A 20,870-nucleotide genomic window follows, 5' to 3' on the forward strand; every position below is an offset into this window, starting at 1 on the left:
AAGACCTCACACCTCACAACTACACTAAAAAAGAAAAAAAAAAAAAATTGTTGAAAGAGGAAAAAAAAAAAAGCGGCCCTTTAAACCGGTTGCTAGGCAACGTCTTTTGATGTAGCTCCGGTCCTCCAAGACCATAGAGTTGAGTGAGGGCCATCTTGCCCTCACTCGACTTCCTGTCTCTGAGGATCCGGGACCGGATAGTTTTCCCCGCTGCCGGCGGGTCCGGTAAGCTGGGAAAACGTCTGGGACGCGGCAGGAGGGGGGGGGCACCTCTTCCTCTGCACCATAAGGGTAATTCCGCGGCGAATCCGCCACTGGGACCACCCTTATCTGAAAGCCGACCGCCCGCCGTTTCAAAAAATACCGGGGTTATGGGGGCTATCTGCTGCCATAACTCCAGTATTTAGCTTTTAATGGCCAACGCATAAAGTCGTTAGGCGGTCAGTAAGTGATTGCATGTATATGGCAAACAGGTGACGATGACTGATGGGGTGACAGGTGACGATGACTGATGGGGTGACAGGTGACAATGACTGATGGGGTGACAGGTGACGATGACTGATGGGGTGACAGGTGACGATGACTGATGGGGTGACAGGTGACGATGACTGATGGGGTGACAGGTGATGATGATTGATGAGGTGACAGGTGACGATGATTGATGAGGTGACAAGTGACGATGATTGATGGGGTGACAGATGACAATCACTGACGGGGTGACATGTGACGATGATTGATGGGGTGACAAGTGACGATCACTGATGGGGTGTCAAGTGACGATGATTGATAGGGTGACAGATGACGGTGACTGATGGGGTGACAGGTGACGATGACTGATGGCGTGACAGGTGACGGTGATTGATGGGGTGACAGGTGACGGGCGATGGTCACTGATGGGTGACAGGTGACGGTGCACGGCGGTACTGATGGCAGTCTCTGGTGACCGGTGAACTTTAGGCTACATTCACATGTGAGCGTAGCGATCATGGGCAGAATCACTCCGATTCTGCCCGTGATCCAGAAATCATTGCAAATGGCGGGACGCCTGTGCGTTGCCTGTGATTTGCAATAGCACCCCAAACGCTGTGCGATGTTGCAGCGATTTCCGTCTGCCGAATCGAGGTAACATCACGCAAACAACGCATGACGCCCCAAAGAAACTCTTGTACCTTTTTTGGGCGTCATGCGATGTTTGCACGATTCGGCAGACGGAAATGGCGGCAACATCGCACAGCGTTTGGGGTGCTATTGCAAATCACGGGCAGCGCACAGGCGTCCCGCCATTTGCAATGATTTCCGGATCGCGGGCAGAATCGCGGTTATTCTGCCTGCGTTTGCTACTCTCACATGTGAACGTTATGGGTGTCAATTTCTGGGCACTGATGAGGTGACTGTTGGGTGACAGGGGACATTGGGGGGGGGCTGAGGACTGTGTGTGGGGACCTTTATTGGTGTGCTTTTTACAGGGGTACAGAGCAGTAACTCAATGTTTCTAGCTCTTCTCCCCTCACACTGGAAACTGTATGAGGGGAGAAGAGCTAGTAACAGTGAGTTACTGCTCTTTGTTTACATTTTGTGATCGGCTGTGAATGGATTCACAGCCGATCACATAGTAAACAGTCACTGTCAGTGACTGTTTACTACCGCCGGTGACAGCTGTGTTCCTATGGAACACAGTGCCACCGACATGACCGCGCTGCGCGCTCCCGATCGCGCATGCGCGGTCATCTCCCGGGCACCTCCATTGTGATCGGCTGTGTCATTGGAACACAGCCGATCACGTGGGAAACAGCCATGCCTATTGGCTGTTTCCCCCCTGCCGGTGACCGGCTGTGTCCCGGGGACACGCCGACACCGGCAGTGCACGGCGGCGCGCCCGCGATCGCGCGCCTGCCCTGCTTGAATGGGCGGACGTCATATGACGGCCGCCCAGGATAATAGCCGCACCGTCCCGCCGTCATATGATGGCGGGCGGGCGGTAAGTGGTTAATCCAACAATACATATTACATATTATCGTTATATTTGGACCACCACCCTCACTAACATATGGTGCAGAATACTACTATGTTTTTAATGTTAACAGTTTTAAGCTTTTTATTGTGCATCAAATATTTAGTATTTTAATATAATTGGTGTGGTTGTGCCCATAAAGTCCATGAACTGCACATCAAGTATTTTTTCATAGACTTCATTACATAGAAGTTTTAGACGTGACACTGGTGTACTAGTGGGGTTATGGAGGATCCATTGTGCCTTCCAATGGCCCCTCGTTCTATTAGTCTTAAACCCCTTGGAGCCTAAGCCTTTTTCTGGCATATGTCACTTACAAGTTAAAATCAGTATTTTTTGCCAGAAAATTACTTAGAACCCCAAACATTATATATATATATTTTTAGCAGAGACCCCAGAGAATAAAATGGCAATCGTTGCAATATTTTATCTCGCAGCGGTCTTTCAAATGCAATTTTTTGGGCAGAAATACACTTTCATGAATAAAACAAAACAAAACAGTAAAGTAAGGCCATTTTTTTTGTATAATGTGAAAGATGATGTTACACTGAGTAAATAGATACCTAACATGTCATGCTTTAAAATTTCACACACTCGTGGATTGGCGACAAACTACTTTACTTAAAAATCTCCATAGGTGACGCTTAAAATTTTTTTACCGGGTACCAGCTTAGAGTTATAGAGGAGGTTTGAAGCTAGAATTATTGCTCACTCTATCAATCGCAGCTATACCTCAGATGTGTGGTTTGAAGACCGTTTACATATGCGGGCCCGACTTGCGTATGCGTTCGCAACGCTCCTCTGCACTTAAAAGCATTAAAAATGCCAAGTTTGGCTGTTTTGAATGCTGTCATTTTTATTTTATTTTTTTAAATCTGGTGCCTTTAAGGCTCCAGTACCCGGAAGTGATGTCAGAACATCGATTCCGGGTTTTTACATCGATAACCCGATCAGAGCCGAACCCAGCTTTGCTCGGGTCTTTGGCTAGCCGGTGGACGTGTTGGCTGGTCGCTCAGGTCTCCCGATGGTACGGGAGACCAGCGTGAGCCTCAGAAGGTTGCGGGAGGGGGGAGGGTTGTCCTCTCCCCCTCCTTGTAATGACAATCAGACAGCTACTCAGCCGCATTGGTTGTCATTACAAGAAAGCCAACCGCCGGCTCTAAACAACGGTACCGGGGTGATGCCTCTAGCTGCGGGTATCACCCAAGTACAACCCCCTGAAGCTGAGGCAGCATATTTGCGTTCCATCGGTGTGAAGGGGTTAAAGCGGTTGTAATCCGCTGCACTTTTTTTTTCTTACCTGCAAGGCAAAGGCATAGTGCTTTGCATACTAGCACATTATGTGAAACTTACAAAAAGAAGCATTCCAGCAATGCGAACTCATTGCTGGAGACTGCATTTATCTTCAGGTGGTCTTCCTTCCGGGTTCATCGACTCCAGTCACGGCACAGGGCTCAGAAGAAACGGCACTGGTGGCCGTTCCTTCAGAGTGCATGCACCAGTGATGTCACTGGCTGCACGTACAGTAAATATCTCCTAAACGGTGCATGCTTAGGAGATATTTACAGTACCTATAGGTAAGCCTTATTATGGGTAAAACTTAAAGATGGACATTTACTTCCTCTTTAATAAGTATCATATGTATGTTATTTCTAAAAAATAAAAATCAAGCCTTTAGAATCACTTTATTAAAGGAAGAATGTTATTTGACATCTCAGTGTGCAGCATTTCTGCTGCTGATAAAATTGATTGCTTCAGTGGACATGAGCATAGCCAACACCAGAGATGTGGTTAAGTGAATGTGATGCCTGATCTAGCCATTAGCAGCATGTGAAATATTTGGCATGTCAAATAGTAAACATATATATATATATGTTCTATATCAATTGTGTATTTAGCTATTTGCCTTGAGCTCCAGTTAAAAAAAAAAACATTCTGTGGCCTTGTTAGTGTCACTGGTTTAACCGCTTGCCAACTGCCCACAGCAGATGTACTGCGGCAGGGCGGTTCGGCTGCGCAAAATTTAGACACAGCGGGAGGCGGGCCACGGGAGGAGTAGCGGCAATTGCTGCCGGCCTCCTACGATCGTCAGAGAAACTGACAGAAGGCCCGCCTGCTTATGTAAACAAGGCAGGCGAGTCTTCTGTCACACAGGCAGGGAAATATCATTAGTGTCAGCTAAGCTGAAACCCTGATCTCTCTGTGCCTGTCACAGAATCCCCCCCCACAGTGAGTATGCACCAACAGGCATACACTAATCCCTTTGATCACCCCCAGTGTTAACCCCTTCCCTGCCAGTGTAATTTATACAGTAACAGTGCATATTATTTAGCACTAATTACTGTATTAATGTCAGTGGTCCACAAAAAGTGTCAAAAATGTCAGTTAGGGGTCTGAACTGTCCATCGCTATGTCGCAGTCCCGCTACAAATCGCTGATCGCCTCCATTACTAATAAGAACAAAAAAAGATAAAAAGTCCAAAAATCTATCCTGTAGTTTGTAAACGATATAACTTTTGCGCAAACCAATTAAAATACGCTTTTTGGGATTTTTTTTACCAAAAATATATAGCAGAATACAAATTGGCCTAAACTGATAAAAAAATTAGATTATTTACATTTTTATTGAGAATGTTTTATAGCAGAAAGTAAAAAATATGGCGTTTTTTCAAAATTGTTGCTCTTTTCTTGTTTATAGAGCAAAATCTAACAACTGCAGAGGTGATCGAATACCACCAAAAGAAAGCTCTATTTGTGGGGAAAAAAAGGACGTCAATTGTATTTGGGCACAGCGTCGCACAACTGGGCAATTTTTCGTTAAAATAACGCAGTGCCAAATCGCAAAAAATGGCCTGGTCATTAAGGGGGTAAAACCTTCCAGGGCTGAAGTGGTTAACTAATTATTATAAAAATCACTGTGTGGATGAATCATTTGCATAGCCATTATGAACAGTACCCATAATATTTCTAATTTGTTAAGTTCCTATGAGCTTTAGGTCCATCTAGTAGCCATAATGTGGTCATTTACTGATTGAGGCATTTAAGGAAAAATACCCCATTATGGCCATTCAATGGAGCTGGGAATTACAGAAAATAAAAATATTAGACACATTAGGGTGATTGGTGATGATTACACATTCACAGACCTCAAAAAAGTATTCAGGCATTATATGTGTCTTTGTGGTTTCCTGCCCTACACCCATTTGTATGTAAATAAATTTATCTCTGTTGTATTTTACGTTTGTATGGATTTTCAATTTTCTCTATATTTTTTTCAGATGGAACAGTCACCTGCAATGCCTGATAGTGTTACTGGTACAGTAGACACACCAAGAACTAGTAATCTGAAATTTCTCCGAGCCAAAAGACTTAATTACTTCTGTGGAAACAGTTCCCAAAGCTTGTTATCCAGGGCAGGAGAAACGCCCCGCTCCCACAAAAACCATCAACCTACGAGAAGCCAAACACCACGCAGGTGTCTTTCTGCACCTACTTTAAAACAAAAACGGACTTCTACAAAATTTGATGTCCAGAAAAGTGACAATGCCCAGACCCAGACCCCTCGTGAAGAAGCAATTCTGCAACCAGTAGAAGCAAGGACTGCGGTATCTACTGAGTATGAAATTCAAGGAACAGAATCAGCAAATAAAAGCACTGTAGAGCTTACAGTTCAACAACACCTGCCCCCAGCTCCAAAAGAAGTGGAGCCCAATAACTTGCAATTAGCTTTAAAAAAGTCTGTTTCTGAATCAATTATTTCACATGGGGCACAGCAAAGCCTAGATGAATTAAAGCTTGAGGAACGTCCAGATAATCAATATACTGCTCTACAAACAACATCAAAAGAAACTAATAATATACCACTGAGTCAGCATATTGTGCAACCAGCACAAGAAAATGAAAAAAGCAAAGTAACTGTCACTCAAGATTCTCAGCAAGAGTGCAAAGAAGTGTCAATTATGATCTCTCCCTCTTACTATCCTATACTTGAAAAAGCAAAGAGTCAGGATCCTTTATTTCAGAGTCACCTTAAGTCAGAACCAGAGATGGAAACTAATGGGCTCTCTACTCACCATAGTCTTTATAGTTACCCTAAATCAGAGGCAGAGGTAGAGACTAATGGACATTCTACTCACCATAGTCTTCATAGTCACCTTAAATCAGAACCAGACAGGGAAACTTATAGACACGCTACTCAGCACAATATTCAAAATCAGCTTAAGTCAGAACTAGAGGTGGAAAATAATGGACACTCTACTCACCATAGTCTTTATAGTTACCCTAAATCAGAGGCAGAGGTGGAGACTAATGGACATTCTACTCACCATAGTCTTCATAGTCACCTTAAATCAGAACCAGACAGGGAAACCAATAGACACGCTACTCACCATAGTATTCAAAGTCAGCTTAAGTCAGAACTAGAGGTGGGAAATAATGGACACTCTACTCACCATAGTCCACAAAGTCACCTTAAGTCAAAACCAGAGGTGGAAACGAATGCAAACTCTACTCACTTTACTGTTCACAATCACCTTAAGTTAGAACCAGAGGTGGAAACTAATGGAAATTCTACTTACCGGAGTCTTCTTAGAAGTAGTTTCGCTTCTGATTTAGACAAGGGTCTTTTGGATGATATGTCTGTTCCAGAATCTGAAAAGCTTCAACATGTAATGACGTGGGCAAAAAAATTCCTGAAGAAGTGCAATGTAGGAGATGAATTGCTTTTCTCTGATGTGGGAGATGGTCTACAGAGTACTTTGGATAAAAAAAACTCAGCTTTTCAATCATATAAAACTCCTAGAACAGTGGATAAGTCCATAGAAGTAAATGATATTTCTAGAGGCCGTACATTAAAAAAGGATCCAGAACTGGAGTCTGAGAACTGTAACATCAAAAAGCAAGCTCCTACTAATCATAGCATGAAAGAATCAAAGCAATCACGTATGTCAAAAAGTCCAAGAAACCTGTTAAAACCTAAATCTGATTTTAATAATGTTTCCAGAACAAAAGAAACGACACATGTCTTTTCTCCTAAATTGCAGACCTCTAATTACAGTGACAGAGCTGTGTCACCTTCATCTGAAAGTGACCACAGAGATTATAAATATATCAAACCTTTAAACAGCAAAAGCTATGATAATTTGCTAAATGAGTTTGTTGATTTTAAGGGAAAAGATTGTAGTGATGATGAAGATTTATTTGGGAGCCAGTGGAATTGCAGCATGGGAAACAGGGGAATTGTAGAATCAAATGATATGGCAAAACATACATTTGTTATCAAAGAAGATGATGCTAGCTCATCGGAGTCCAGCCTTGATACAGAAAGACTACATGCTCTTTTGGAAAATCTTGCACAGCATCAGAAGGTAACAGAGCAGAAAACACATGTATTAGAAAAAGATGGATCGAGCACAAATAGAACATTCTTAGTAAGAAAGGATTTGGGTACTGGAGATGACCCAGTGATATCGGTGTCAAATCATGCCCTTGGTAGGATACATTCTTCATCAAACAGGAACTACAAGGAAAGGAATCTGTTTGAGGATTCGACACCAAGAACATACAGAGTGTGCACTGTGTGCAATTTTTCGAATACCACCAAAACAAGTTGGTGTGAAGAGTGTGGTTCAGTTTTGGGGAATGACAGGGGACCGAAACCAGACACTACAAATGATTTACCAAGGCCAACAACTGCACATGGAAAACTCTTGGATGACGTTTTAAGTTTTAGTGATGGGACATTTGAAGGTCTTGATAAAATCCCCACAGTGAACCAAATGGATAGAGAAGGGAAAACCAAAGTTTGTTGGGAAGACAACTCGGATGTTTCTGACAGTGATGGCAGTGTACTTGAGAAATATTTCCATTATGTGAAACAGCTGGATATGATTAAAGTTCAGAAGATGGAGAAACAAAGTAAATCTTTTCAAGGTGACCACTCTTGTGGAATATCTAGTGAAGATGAGTCTTATGAAGAGTTATCCAAGCATCAAATAAATAGTGGAATAAATAACTATTACACAACCAAGACAGATGCCACAAACAATGGTGATGAAGGTGGAATAGAGTTTTTTCAAGCAAACAGCCATTCAGTAAAACCTTATACATCTCACTTTGATCAACCACGGAGGTCTAATAGACAATTTAGAGGATCCAATGTGAATAATTATGAGACTGTTTCCAAACTAAAGAATTCAATAGGTAAACCATAAGTTGAAGATACTAGATTTGATTTTCTGAAGGAATAGAGGCTTTTCACTCTGAAAAGTGTAATTCATTTTGCAAAGGAAATGTTAGTATATACGGCAAGGCTGTGTTAGTTTTAAATACCCAATCATGTGTAGGGGAAATTTTAAAAAGCCAGATTTTTTTTTTCTACAGCTTGACTGGGAATTCAAAATGAATACAGCTTCACCTTATTCACTAATGTTCAGAACATACATTTTGCTAGGTGAAAAACACCCCTCTACCTCTTTATTCATTTAGCCACAATATTTTTTTTGTAATGGGTATTTTTAATACAACTGAAAAAATGTAAGACCAGGCTTGTAAATTTAAATTTCACATGTTTATTTTATTGTACTTACAATAATCTTCTAATATCATACTTTGGTTTCATTCTATATATGAAAGCAGTATAAAAACATATAACAACATTATTTTAAATGGCTAAATTTTAAGGGACTGAGTGTTTTGATTGTACAGTACATTTTATGTTTAATAAATTAAATCAAACGTTTGGTTGTTGAATAATTGTGTTCTTCGGTTAATGCCATTTGGTGTTCCAGTTTTAGTTTTAGGTGAACTGGTGATTAAATGGCATCTTTAGCTAAAATAGTCGAACATATTGAACTATAGGTAGACAGTGAGCACAATGAATATATATTTTAATTTCTAATTATTATTATTACACATTTTAGATAGAAAGCAGCAAAACACCCCAGAAAAGTCATCAAAAGGTCCTAAGAGGTATTGGGAGAAGTCCAGTATTGCATGGTCCTCATACACACATGGAGAGCTGAGACCAAGGTTTGCCTCATTTTTTTGTTCTAGTGCTAGCAAAATCCTTAGTCCTGACAACCAATCAGATTTCAGTACTTGAAGACATATCACTGAAAGATTCAGTCTGAATGGTTGCAATGGAATAGGATACATCATACATTTTTTCTTAACCCAACTAAAAAAGCCCGAAATGTGTTGCATATACTGTTTATATATACTGTACATACAGGGCCGGCCCTACCATGGGTCCCGCTGGACCCAGGCAGCACTTTGAGAGGGACAGCAAATTGATGCCCAAGAGTTTTTTTTTTCAGCAGTTTTGTGTGTCATCAGTTTGCGGCATGTTACGGGCAGCATTTCATCTCATACTGCCGCCCATAGTGCAAACTGATGAGTAGGAGGAGGTAGAGCGTCTCCTCCGGGGAACGTCCCTCGTTGTATTATGATGTGGGCAATGACGTCAGACATCAGCGCAATCCATCTCACGCAGGGCAGGCTGGATCTTCTAGGGTGGCGGACACAGGAGTGAAAGGGGGACAGACAGTGGGTGTTTGGTGGACCGGTCCGGTGGTGAGGTATGGTAGAAGATAACAGTATATATAAAATTTTCTAAACTTTATATTTAATAAAGTTGTCACTGTTTTTTTGTAGCCCCTTAGCCCCCCACAATGCAGACCCTAAATAATTCTGCATATAGACAAGCTGCTGTTGCATGTAAATCTGACTTCCTGATACATTTTATTTTAGTTTAAGTTACCATGATATAAATAATGGATGTGGGAGCCTGTTGGTGGGCATGAATTTTTTTTGGGAGGGGGGGGGGTGAGGTAGCATTTAATTCTTGGACCCAGGCAGCACAATGTCTTGGGCCAACCCTGTGTACATATATATATATATATATATATATATATATATATATATATATATATATATATATATATATATATATATACAGTATATATATATTGTAAGGGGTTAGCTCGGTAGCGGGTGTGGGTGACCCCTTGGGTGGGTTCGCTACACAGAGAGACAGCCGAGGAGTGGTTGAAAACAACGGTATATGGTTTATTCTTCCAGTTTGCTGGAAACAAGTGCAAGCATCCAAACAGCATAAATCAAACAAAACATAAAATAAACCCTGGCCACTTGGGGCGTCTACCTTCACAACACAGAAACCTACCTATGGAGTCTGTACCAACCTACTGCTGGGCAGACACTGCTGGTCATACAGCAGAAAACCAATAGATTATTTGTTTTCTTTTCACACAGAAAAAGTCAACACCACCTCACCTTCTCTCAGTCTCACTGCTCTCCTTAACGCACAAAGCCTCAGGATGCAGCAATCAGTAGTCATCCTCTGGATAAGTTATAGAGGCCTTAATTGCCTCATTCTGAATAGCTGAAGCTTTCCAACGTCCTTAAACCTTTCTGGCTACCTCTGCAGCCGACACCTGATAGTAATTGGTGAATTGTCTAAACAAGAAAGAAATGCTCTCGTCAAATCTCTCGTCTGTGACAACACCCACAGATTTACCTGACTTCCTGTCACGTACCCCCCCCCCCTCTTGTTTCAACCCTAGAGTTGGGACACAGGTTGCCAGGCACGCATGCACTCGGGACAAACCATCTGAATTCCCCATTTTAACACCGGGGCGATGCGTTACCACAAAACTAAATTCCTGGAGGGCAAGGAACCACCTATTTATTCTCCTATTGGTCTCCTTGTTCTGTGCCATCCACTTTAATGGGGCATGATCTGTCACCAGTTCAAACTGTCTACCCAGGAGGTAGTACCGGAGATAATCCAAAGCCCATTTCACTGCCAAACACTCGTTCTCAATGGTGGCATAATTCTCCTCATGGGCCTTCAACTTTCGGCTGAGGTACATAACAGGGTGTTCTTTCCCCTTGATAATCTGGGACAGTACAGCTCCTAAACCCACATTTGACGCATCTGTCTGAACCACAAAGTCCCGTGAAAAATCAGGTGAATTTAAAACTGGCTGACTACATAAGGCCTGTTTTAAAGCCTGAAAAGCTGTTTCTGCTTCGGGAGTCCATTTGATCATGACCGACTCCTTCCCTTTGGTCAAATTGGTCAGGGAAGCAGCCTGTGAGGCAAAATGGGGAATAAAACGGCGATAATAACCTGCGATCCCCAAAAATGTACAAACCTGTTTCTTGTTGGTGGGACGTGGCCAATCCTGAATAGCCTCAACTTTGTTTATTTGGGGCTTGCTTAGACCTCTTCCAATGGTATACCCCAAATACTTCGCCTCTTCTAGCCCAAGGGTACATTTTTTTGGATTGGCTGTAAATCCAGCTTTCCAGATGGAATCCAACACAGCCTGAACTTTTGGTAAGTGTGAGTTCCAATCCTCACTGTGGATGACCACGTCATCGAGGTATGCAACAGCATAGGCTCGATGAGGCCGAAGGGTCTTATCCATGGTACGTTGAAATGTGGCGGGAGCATTCTGTAACCCAAAAGGCATCCTCCGATATTGGAAAGATCCGTCTGGAGTTAAAAACGCTGTTTTTTCCCTGGCCGACCCCAAAGGAGGAATTTGCCAATAACCCTTGGTCAGGTCTAACGTCGTCATGTACCGGGCAGTGCCTAGGCGATCAATCAGTTCATCTATGCGGGGCATAGGATAGGTGTCAAACTTAGTGATTTTATTCAGGCGGCGAAAGTCATTACAAAACCGCCAACTTCCATCTGGTTTGGGCACTAAGACAATGGGACTGGACCAATCACTATTTGACTCTTCTATCACCCCCAACTCAAGCATTTTTTTTACTTCCTGGCAAATTGCCTCTCGCCGGGCTTCTGGAATTCTATAAGGCTTTAACTTGACCTTATCCCCTGGTGTGGTGATAATGTCATGTTTAACTCCGGAGACCCAACCTGGCAGGTCTGAAAACTTCTCCCTATTACGGAGCACAAATTCTTTAACCTCCTGTTGCTGAGTTTTGGACAGAGTCTCCGCTATCCCGACTTCAGGGACAGCCAGGTTAAATGGAGCAGAAAATCGGGTAGTCTTAGCAACCAAGAACTCTCTATCCTTCCATGGTTTCAACAAGTTCACGTGATAGAGCTGCTCAGGTTTTCGTCTTCCCGGTTGGCTAATTTTATAATTCACCACCCCCATTCTCTCCAACACTTCATAAGGACCCTGCCATTTGGCTAGGAATTTACTTTCGACCGTGGGGACCAGCACCGACACCCTATCACCAGGTGCAAAAGAACGGACCTGGGCCCCACGATTGTAAATCCTATGTTGAGCCAACTGGGCTTGGGCTAAATGTACCTTCACAATCGGCATCACTTGGGCCATTCTATCTTGCATTTGTGCCACATTTTCAATCACACTTCGATGAGGGGAACTCTCACTCTCCCATGTTTCCCTGGCAATGTCCGGTAGGCCCCGGGGGTGCCTCCCATACAGTAGCTCAAATGGAGAGAACCCTGTGGATGATTGGGGAACCTCTCTTATGGCAAACATCAGATAAGGGAGCAGATAATCCCAATTCTTTCCGTCTTTATCCACCACCTTCCTCAACATTTGTTTTAAAGTTTTATTAAACCCCTCCACTAACCCATCTGTTTGAGTGTGATATACTGATGTAAGTAATTGGGTCACTTTCAGGAGTTTACACAGTTCTCTGGTCACCCTAGACATAAACGGGGTGCCCTGGTCAGTTAGGATTTCCTTAGGAAGACCCACACGGCTGAAAACCTGAAATAACTCTTTGGCAATGGTTTTAGCTGAGGTATTTCGGAGAGGAATCGCTTCTGGGTAACGGGTGGCATAGTCCATTATTACCAAGATGTGCTGTTGCCCTCTAGTGGACTTCAGTAAGGGGCCAACCAAGTCCATGGCGATCCTCTCAAAAGGGACCTCGACAATGGGCAGGGGTACCAACGGACTGCGGAAATGTGGCGTGGGTGCAGTAATCTGACACACTGGACAGGAAGAGCAGTACAAGTCCACTTCCTTAGTGATCCCAGGCCAATAAAACCTCTGAGTGATTCTCTCCCAGGTTTTTTCTGCTCCCAAATGTCCCCCAAGAATGTGCCCATGGGCCAGTTCCAAAACCATCTTGCGGTACGGTTTAGGCACTACCAGTTGCTCAAGGGTGTCCTCTATCCTTTGTGACACTCGATATAACAGGTCCCTTTCAATAATGAAGTAAGGGAGGGCAATCCTCTCGTCAGGGTTCACTAACTCCCCATCTATCTTCATTACATTCTCCCGGGCTCTTAGCAATGGGGGGTTCCTCAATTTCTCAGTGATAAAATTTTCTCGGTGCACCTCGAGGTCATCAAACTCTATCGGCCGCTGTTCCTCTTCTGAGGTAGCAGGCTCCTCCCTAGGGACTGGTGTTTCCCCTGCTAAGACTGAGATTGGAAACTCAAGAGAATCCTCACAGTTAGGGGATTCTGGAGTAGATGTTTCAGGCTCAGAAGAACCACCTACTGGGGAATCTGGGCAATCCCAGAGTTCCCAGAACTTTGGAAAATCCCTTCCCATAATGGCATCATGTGGCAGTTTACCGAGGGAGGTTTCAAAGGAAACTGTAGTCACCGGATATTCTCGAGTGTCCCCATGTACACAAACTACAGCCATTTTCCTAGGATGTAAGGTTTTTCCCACCACTAGATCACTTTTCACTAAGGTGACCAGGCTACCTGAATCCAACAATACCACAACATCTTTACCATCTAAGCACATTCTATATAAAGGTTTATCATTCCCCTTTACTGCAGTGCATGTGGTTGCAAAAAGGGACTGTCGTCTCTCTGTCAGAAAGTTACACTGCATGGGTTCATCACCCGCTGGGCAAACCGCTACTACATGTCTCTCTTCCCGGCAACGGTAACAAATCAACCTTCTGGTCCTCTCCTGTGGGATGGGTCTTCCAGGCCGCTCTCGCCAAACATTAGCAGTAGTCCCGATGATACCTCTAGTTGCTCTTTGGTCCCTCTTTCCACCCTCATCCCTTGATGCACTCTTTCCTATAGGTGGGGAGGGTCTGGTCTTGGGGTGAAAAGTCTGTGCGTCTCTGGGGAAAGAGGTCAAATTCTCTGTTGTTAGGTACCTTTCGACCAGGTCTACTAGTTTGTCTGCAGTTTCCGGACCACATGGCTCACCCATTTCTGCAGGGTGTTAGGAAGAAACCTAAGAAATTTGTCCATGACTACTCGTTCCAAAATTTTTGGTCCAGACAGAATTTCTGGCTGCAGCCATTTCCTAGCCAAATGGATGAGGTCATACATCTGCGACCGAGGTGGCTTCCTCAGCTGATAACTCCAATTGTGGACCCGCTGAGCACGGACATCCAAGGTTACCCCAAAACGTGCCAATATTTCCTCTTTTAATCGATCATAGCTTTTTGCATCTGCAAGCTCCAAATCAAAATATACCTTTTGGGCTTCTCCAGATAATAGGGGGGCCACTAGTCCAGCCCACTGTTCTTTTGGCCAACTCTCTTTCTCCACTGTTCTTTCAAACGTGGTCAGAAACATCTCAGTGTCATCATCTGCAGTCATCTTTGGCAATAAATGGCTTACCCGAAAAGTCGGTATGTTACTGGCCTGACTCCCAGTCTCGGTCTGCTGTCTCTGAAGCTGTTTCACAATGGCCTCCATTTGCTGCTGGTTTCTCTGTTCCAGGCCTGCAATGCTCTCTTGGTGGGCCTGTTGTTGAGCTGCAAGGCTCCGCTGAAAACCCGCATTTGTCTGCTGTTGATTTGCATTTGCCTGCTGTTGATTTGGATTTGCTATAACCAGTTGTTTCAGTATCTCTTCCATTTTGGGTTTACGTTAACTGCCCGCATCCTCCACCATGTGTAAGGGGTTAGCTCGGTAGCGGGTGTGGGTGACCCCTTGGGTGGGTTCGCTACACAGAGAGACAGCCGAGGAGTGGTTGAAAACAACGGTCTATGGTTTATTCTTCCAGTTTGCTGGAAACAAGTGCAAGCATCCAAACAGCATAAATCAAACAAAACATAAAATAAACCCTGGCCACTTGGGGCGTCTACCTTCACAACACAGAAACCTACCTATGAAGTCTGTCCCAACCTACTGCTGGGCAGACACTGCTGGTCATACAGCAGAAAACCAATAGTCTATTTGTTTTCTTTTCACACAGAAAAAGTCAACACCACCTCACCTTCAGAAGTCTCTCAGCTTACTACTCTCCTTAACGCACAAAGCCTCAGGATGCAGCAATCAGTAGTCATCCTCTGGATAAGTTATAGAGGCCTTAATTGCCTCATTCTGAATAGCTGAAGCTTTCCAACGTCCTTAAACCTTTCTGGCTACCTCTGCAGCCGACACCTGATAGTAATTGGTGAATTGTCTAAACAAGGCAGAAATGTATCTCTCGTCTGTGACAACATCCACAGATTTACCTGACTTCCTGTCACAATATATATATATATTTGTACTGTAATATATATATATATATATATATATATATATTTGTACTGTATATAAAACCTGGCTCTTAAACATGAACTTTAGCAATCTTGGTTATGGCCACGATTAGCTCATGGATGTATTCTGTAATATCACATAAATCCTTTGCTAAAAAAAATAACACTTGCCCCTTTAAGCGAGGACCGCTGCTTCCAACAAGCATTAGTTATCACCTGCCCTCGAAAACTTTCTCTGATCATTACATTGAGCTGTTCCATTGCCACATAACTATTACTAACAGGATGCCAGCATTGTGGTACTTTATTTGGTCCATCATTCTGTAAGTAAAAGTTCATTTAATTGGCAGTCTGACCCATGCTGCTGGCTAGACAAGCTCAAAATATTCATCACTGTATGCTGAGCTACTTTGCATGGCACTTTGTGATATGATGACATGGCACTGCAGCTTTCCGACAATAGCCTTATAGCACTATTTCAACGCAGTGTTGAAGTGTTGAAACTCTCTCTGTGTTACTGTGTTCCATGTTATGGCTGTCTGCCTGTGGTCTTTCTTGCTATACCTCTGAAATTATCCTTGCCATGATGGAAGCTCCCTGCTGACTTGTATTTCCTAAACATTCTATGTGTATCGGTGTCATTAACACATAGATATGTGTCAGCAAACCAATTTACTCATATTTAGGCTTTAGATTACTTTATGGTAATATTGGAATAATTTAAAAAAAGGTAAATAGGACAGTTGTTTTTTAAAACCCGTCAAGTTTTACTATCATGAACAGCAGGGAACAATAAATGCTTTTGGGGATGTGGGGAGGGTTCTGGAGAGGAGGAACCTACAGAAGCAAAGAGGATATTCAGGGCAGAGAAGAAACATGTTTCTAGAGTCTAGGGTCCAGAGAAACAACACAGGTGCTAGAATTGACATTTAAGGATTGGTGCAAATATTATAGGCACTGAAATTCAGGTTGAACATCAGTGCAGAATAAGTACAGATATACTCTACTTTGCCAGCGGGTTGAAAAAGGACATCACTGGGAAACAGCCTGGAAGTACCTGGCCTGTACTAGAGCCCCTATTGATGGAGATAGTTTTAGCTACAAGACAAAAACTTTGTGATTGACTTGTTAGCAAATCTGATGCTACCAAAAAAGATGCACAACTGTTGTCAGGTTTACACTAGCGGTCCGGACAGGGGTGCTCTACGTACAGATTTGAGGGTTTAGGGGTCCCCGCCTTAAGTGCCTGCAGAAGTCTGTTACATCTGGGAGCCGCTGAGAGTGAAGCTGTTCCTTTCTGTGTTTACAAGGGACAGTGGGGACCAGGCGCAGAGGGTGAGAGCCAGAGGTGGCAGAATGGAGGTCTGCCACGTTCCAGCTGAAAAACTGGGTGCGAGGACCATATGGCAAGGCCTGGTGTTTGACATACAGTATGTGGGTTAGCGTGGGTCAAATAAATACACACAAACAGTCAAACCAAGCTCTTACAATATTACAACACTAACAGACGAGCTCATGACACCAAAATAGCCCCAATCAATGGGCAATGAGACACCATGAGCCAGACCCATGCAAAAGTAAACAAGTGACTGGGAAAATCAAAGAGAAATACAGACTGACATGGAACAGAGACATGAGACATGAGCAGATAGAACAGCATAAAGACAGAAGACTCATACAGAAAGTTTTAGGGCATGTGTCAATGGGCATTCTAGTCAAGGCCTGCTTTTTTCCTTTGAACACATTCAGCTTCATTTGAATGTAAAATTCAGTTTTCAAAAGAAAAGACTGCACTTAATCTGTTTGCCTGCAGTTCAAATGCACCTTAATAGGACATACTGTGTCCAACAAAACGCAGCGCAATGCAAAGCAGGTCAGACACAACATCTGAACTGCATTGTTTACTGTTCTCTATTGTCTATGTAAGCTTAAAGTTTAGATCATTTTGTTTTTTATTAAAAAGTGTCTCTTCTGCTGGTGGCTGCCCCCCCCCCCGATACCCCCGCAGCTAGGATCTTTCTGTGCTGTGGGGGTTAATATGAAACGCTGGACCTGTCATGGGCACTTGTCAAGATAAGAAGAAATGGCTGCACATTGCTGAAGTTCTAAATGCCTTTATTGTGATTTCCAAAGTGGCACGACAAAACACCAACCAGTCCAGGTAGACGCGTTTCACACAGTACAACTGTGCTTAATAATTAATCAAAGTTGTATTGTGTGAAACGCATCTACCTGGACTGGTTGGTGTTTTGTCATGCCACTTTGGAAATCACAATAAAGGCATTTGGAACACCAGCGATGTGCGGCCATTTCTTCTTATCTGGACATTGTTCATGGACGTGAGACGGGGCTGGCACTCATGTGGAGGTTCCATCAGATTCACTCATCTCACCTGGAGCAGCAGATCTTTCTTACCTTCATGGGCACTTGTCAAAAATGCCAACTTTGCCTGCCCTTTCCATCCCTTGCTTCTCTTATATAGAAAGTGTACAATCACTTCCATCATTGAAAAGTGCTCTGACTGGCGAATGAATGAAGATCTGCCTCCTCCATTTCTTGAGCACGTTTCAATGTAGCAGGGGGCAGAAAAGGCGGGCATAGTTGGTACTTTTGATAAGTGCCCGTGACAGGTCCAGCGGTTTGTATCAACTACCACAGCACCAAAAGATCACAACTGCAGGGATATCGGAGGTGATGAGGACAGAAGATTTCACTGAACAGAGCAGCCACCAGCACAAGGGACACTTCTCATTCAATGTAAGTACTGTCCTTGGTTCTGATCTAAGAAAAAAAAAAATCTAGGCTAGGGAGTCAATGGAATTTACTTGTGTTAGAGGTGTCCCAAACGCTAGAAAAAAAAAAAGTGTAGACCTGATCCCTTAGGCTGACCAGATTAGTGGCAGCAACTTTCTTTCCCTGGATAAGAAAAATTCATTTGTTTTAGTAAGTACTTCAACTTTTTTTTGTTGCTACATTGGTAGAAAGCAGCCATTCAGAATTAATAAAAGTAGTCATGTTCATGAGACTCATAATGTTCATAGCAAGTGAGGTGAAATTGATTATATAAATAGGATCGGGAAAGCTGTGGGGACACGGTTATATGTTGTTCATTTTATCATCATGAAAAGAAAGATATAAGATATACTAAACAGTTGCGTGTCAGTTAATAAAAATATTCACTTCACTTATCCTTCATGTAAAAACCACTAGATGGCTCCACAAGCTGTAGACTAAAACTTTCTAAAACAAATGTATTGATTTTCAGTGAAACAAAAGTAAGCACGTCTCTGTTTTATTTTATTTATCCAATAGGAAGCAGAAATCTACATTTATGGATGCTGCTATGGATTGACATATGTCAATTGTACACATACAGAAAGATGTTAACAATTTGTTGTGCTGACTTGAGAAATTTAGTGAATCAGATACTATTTACAAACTGAGCTACGCATGGTGCTATGAAGTGTATTAAAGTGATACACAGCCATGTTTGTTTCCTAAGTTTACTGAACCATGTAGTCCCTGGATTTTTCTCTGATAATAAAACAAAAATGCATTTTTATAAGACTCACTTCACAAAATTGTATACAACTCTTCAGTGCATCTGTTATGATAAAATCAACGTTAAAGTAAATTCACAAAATGGTAAAGTGTCTACTTGAGAAGCATCAGAAATGGAGCCAAGGAAGTGGTGATAAAAATAACGCTTTATGATATAAAAAAACAAAGTACGAGATAATCATGCCATGAAAAGTAGGAAAATAATGGTTACACAAGTAGGCGATATTTATGTTTGTCAAGTGAAAACTGTAAGCCTAAAATTATCATCGAATAAAATAAGAGTTAATATAACTATTTTATTTTAGTGAACTGACCCTTTAATCCAATGTATGACTTCATTGAATGCTCTATGATCTGGTTCTTGAATAGCAACTCCTGTTTGGGAGCTAGATATGATGCGCACATGCAACATTATTTCTGCTAAGACAAGAACAAAGCAAAGCTACAAATATCGCAACAGTAAGAGGCCAAGCAGTCCAAGACAAAATGCGATTACTGCACAGTGTCCAGGACGAAATGTGAGTGGGGACTGAAATTAGCAGGCCAGTCACCTATAGGTGTGATAATATATAAAAAGTATAAGGTTATTTAGTGTGGTAAAGACAAGTAGATTTGTTAGTGAAAATTTTATTGTGTGATTCCGCGATATGGATAATGAAATAATGAATATATATAGCTGCTGCCCCCACGTTAACTAACTAACGAGGTAATGTCGGTTGTGTAATTTTAAACTAAAAAATGGGTTTGGCGCTGCTCTGTGCGTGTCTGTATAGTGTTAGAACCAAAACTTCACTAAAATTAAAAAAATGGTGCAGGTCAAAAAAACACAGTGTATCAAAATTCATATGCCGTGTCTCATAATGAGAACTAGTGCAAGTGCCCAGTGTGAAATATTAGACCTATTACACCTAAAACACCTAAAACATCAATATATAAAAAGACTTTTCATTTAGAGCACTGATCACTTTATATCAGCTTTGGTCACTTTATATTATTTTTGCTATATTGATTTATTGATGTTTTATGTGTAATAGGTCTGATATTTCATACTGGGCACTTTCCCTTGGCACTAGCACTTTTAATATTTTAATACTGTTTTTATTTATATTTATTGCACTCGTTCTCATTGTGAGACATGGCATATGAATTTTGATACACTGTGTTTTTTCACCTGCACTATTTTTTTTAGTTTTATTTTTGTGAAGTTTTGGTTCTAACACTATATAGACACGCACAGAGAAGCACCAAACCCATTTTTTGTTTAAATTTGTTAGTGTTCAGTTATTAACAAAGTTATCTACACAGAGATCTTGATTATTGTACACAATCATCCCCAATGTTCTGAGCTCAGAAACAAGGATACCTTTTATGACAAAATACATTGGCAAGGAAGGAACATCCTAACACACACATATTGCATAGATCATAAATCTGAGCAAAAATGTAAACATAAAGATGACCAGGTAAACTAACTTTACTTTTTTCCACCACTACATTTCTTTTATACTAGTGTTTGAAAATAACAAATGCAATAAATAAGAGGTACATGAACAGTTCAGTGGACTTTTGGTGGTTAAAGAATGCACATATTTCCACAGATCTATGGTATATAGTTGCTTGAAATAGGGAGAGTTGGAAAGGAGTTGAGGAGAAAAGAGGGACGTTTGGTTCTAAAAGAACATCAAGGGAGCTATGCAAAATGCCTAAAGCCCTTTGGCCTAATGCAGCCAATTCTCCCTCTGTGTGCTGCCCACAAGCTATTGGGCATCATTTAGGCAGTGGGGTACTGGGCACTAGAATGGTCGCCATTGATGTTCCAGCACCTTGCACCGAAAGAAAGACTTACTGTGATGCA

At 42.3% G+C, this 20,870-nt stretch overlaps 1 protein-coding gene across 2 annotated transcripts in view; it reads left to right on the forward strand.

The window, feature by feature from the left end:
• The window catches only part of LOC309557387 (uncharacterized protein), a gene marked incomplete at its 3' end in the record, with an annotated part of 146,257 nt that overhangs the window by 14,486 nt on the left and 110,901 nt on the right, over window positions 1-20,870 (forward strand). The window contains exons 2-3 of one of the 2 annotated variants that reach the window (XM_082260098.1): window positions 5,290-8,212; window positions 8,932-9,040. In XM_082260098.1, coding sequence (XP_082116224.1) covers window positions 5,290-8,212; window positions 8,932-9,040 — 3,032 coding nt within the window. Of the gene's footprint in view, window positions 1-5,289; window positions 8,213-8,931; window positions 9,041-20,870 lie in introns of those variants that run through there. The other variant, XM_082260099.1, reaches the window with a different exon arrangement.

Source organism: Pelophylax lessonae (assembly GCF_965119305.1).
Source record: "Pelophylax lessonae genome assembly, chromosome: 1".
Lineage (NCBI taxonomy): Eukaryota > Metazoa > Chordata > Amphibia > Anura > Ranidae > Pelophylax > Pelophylax lessonae.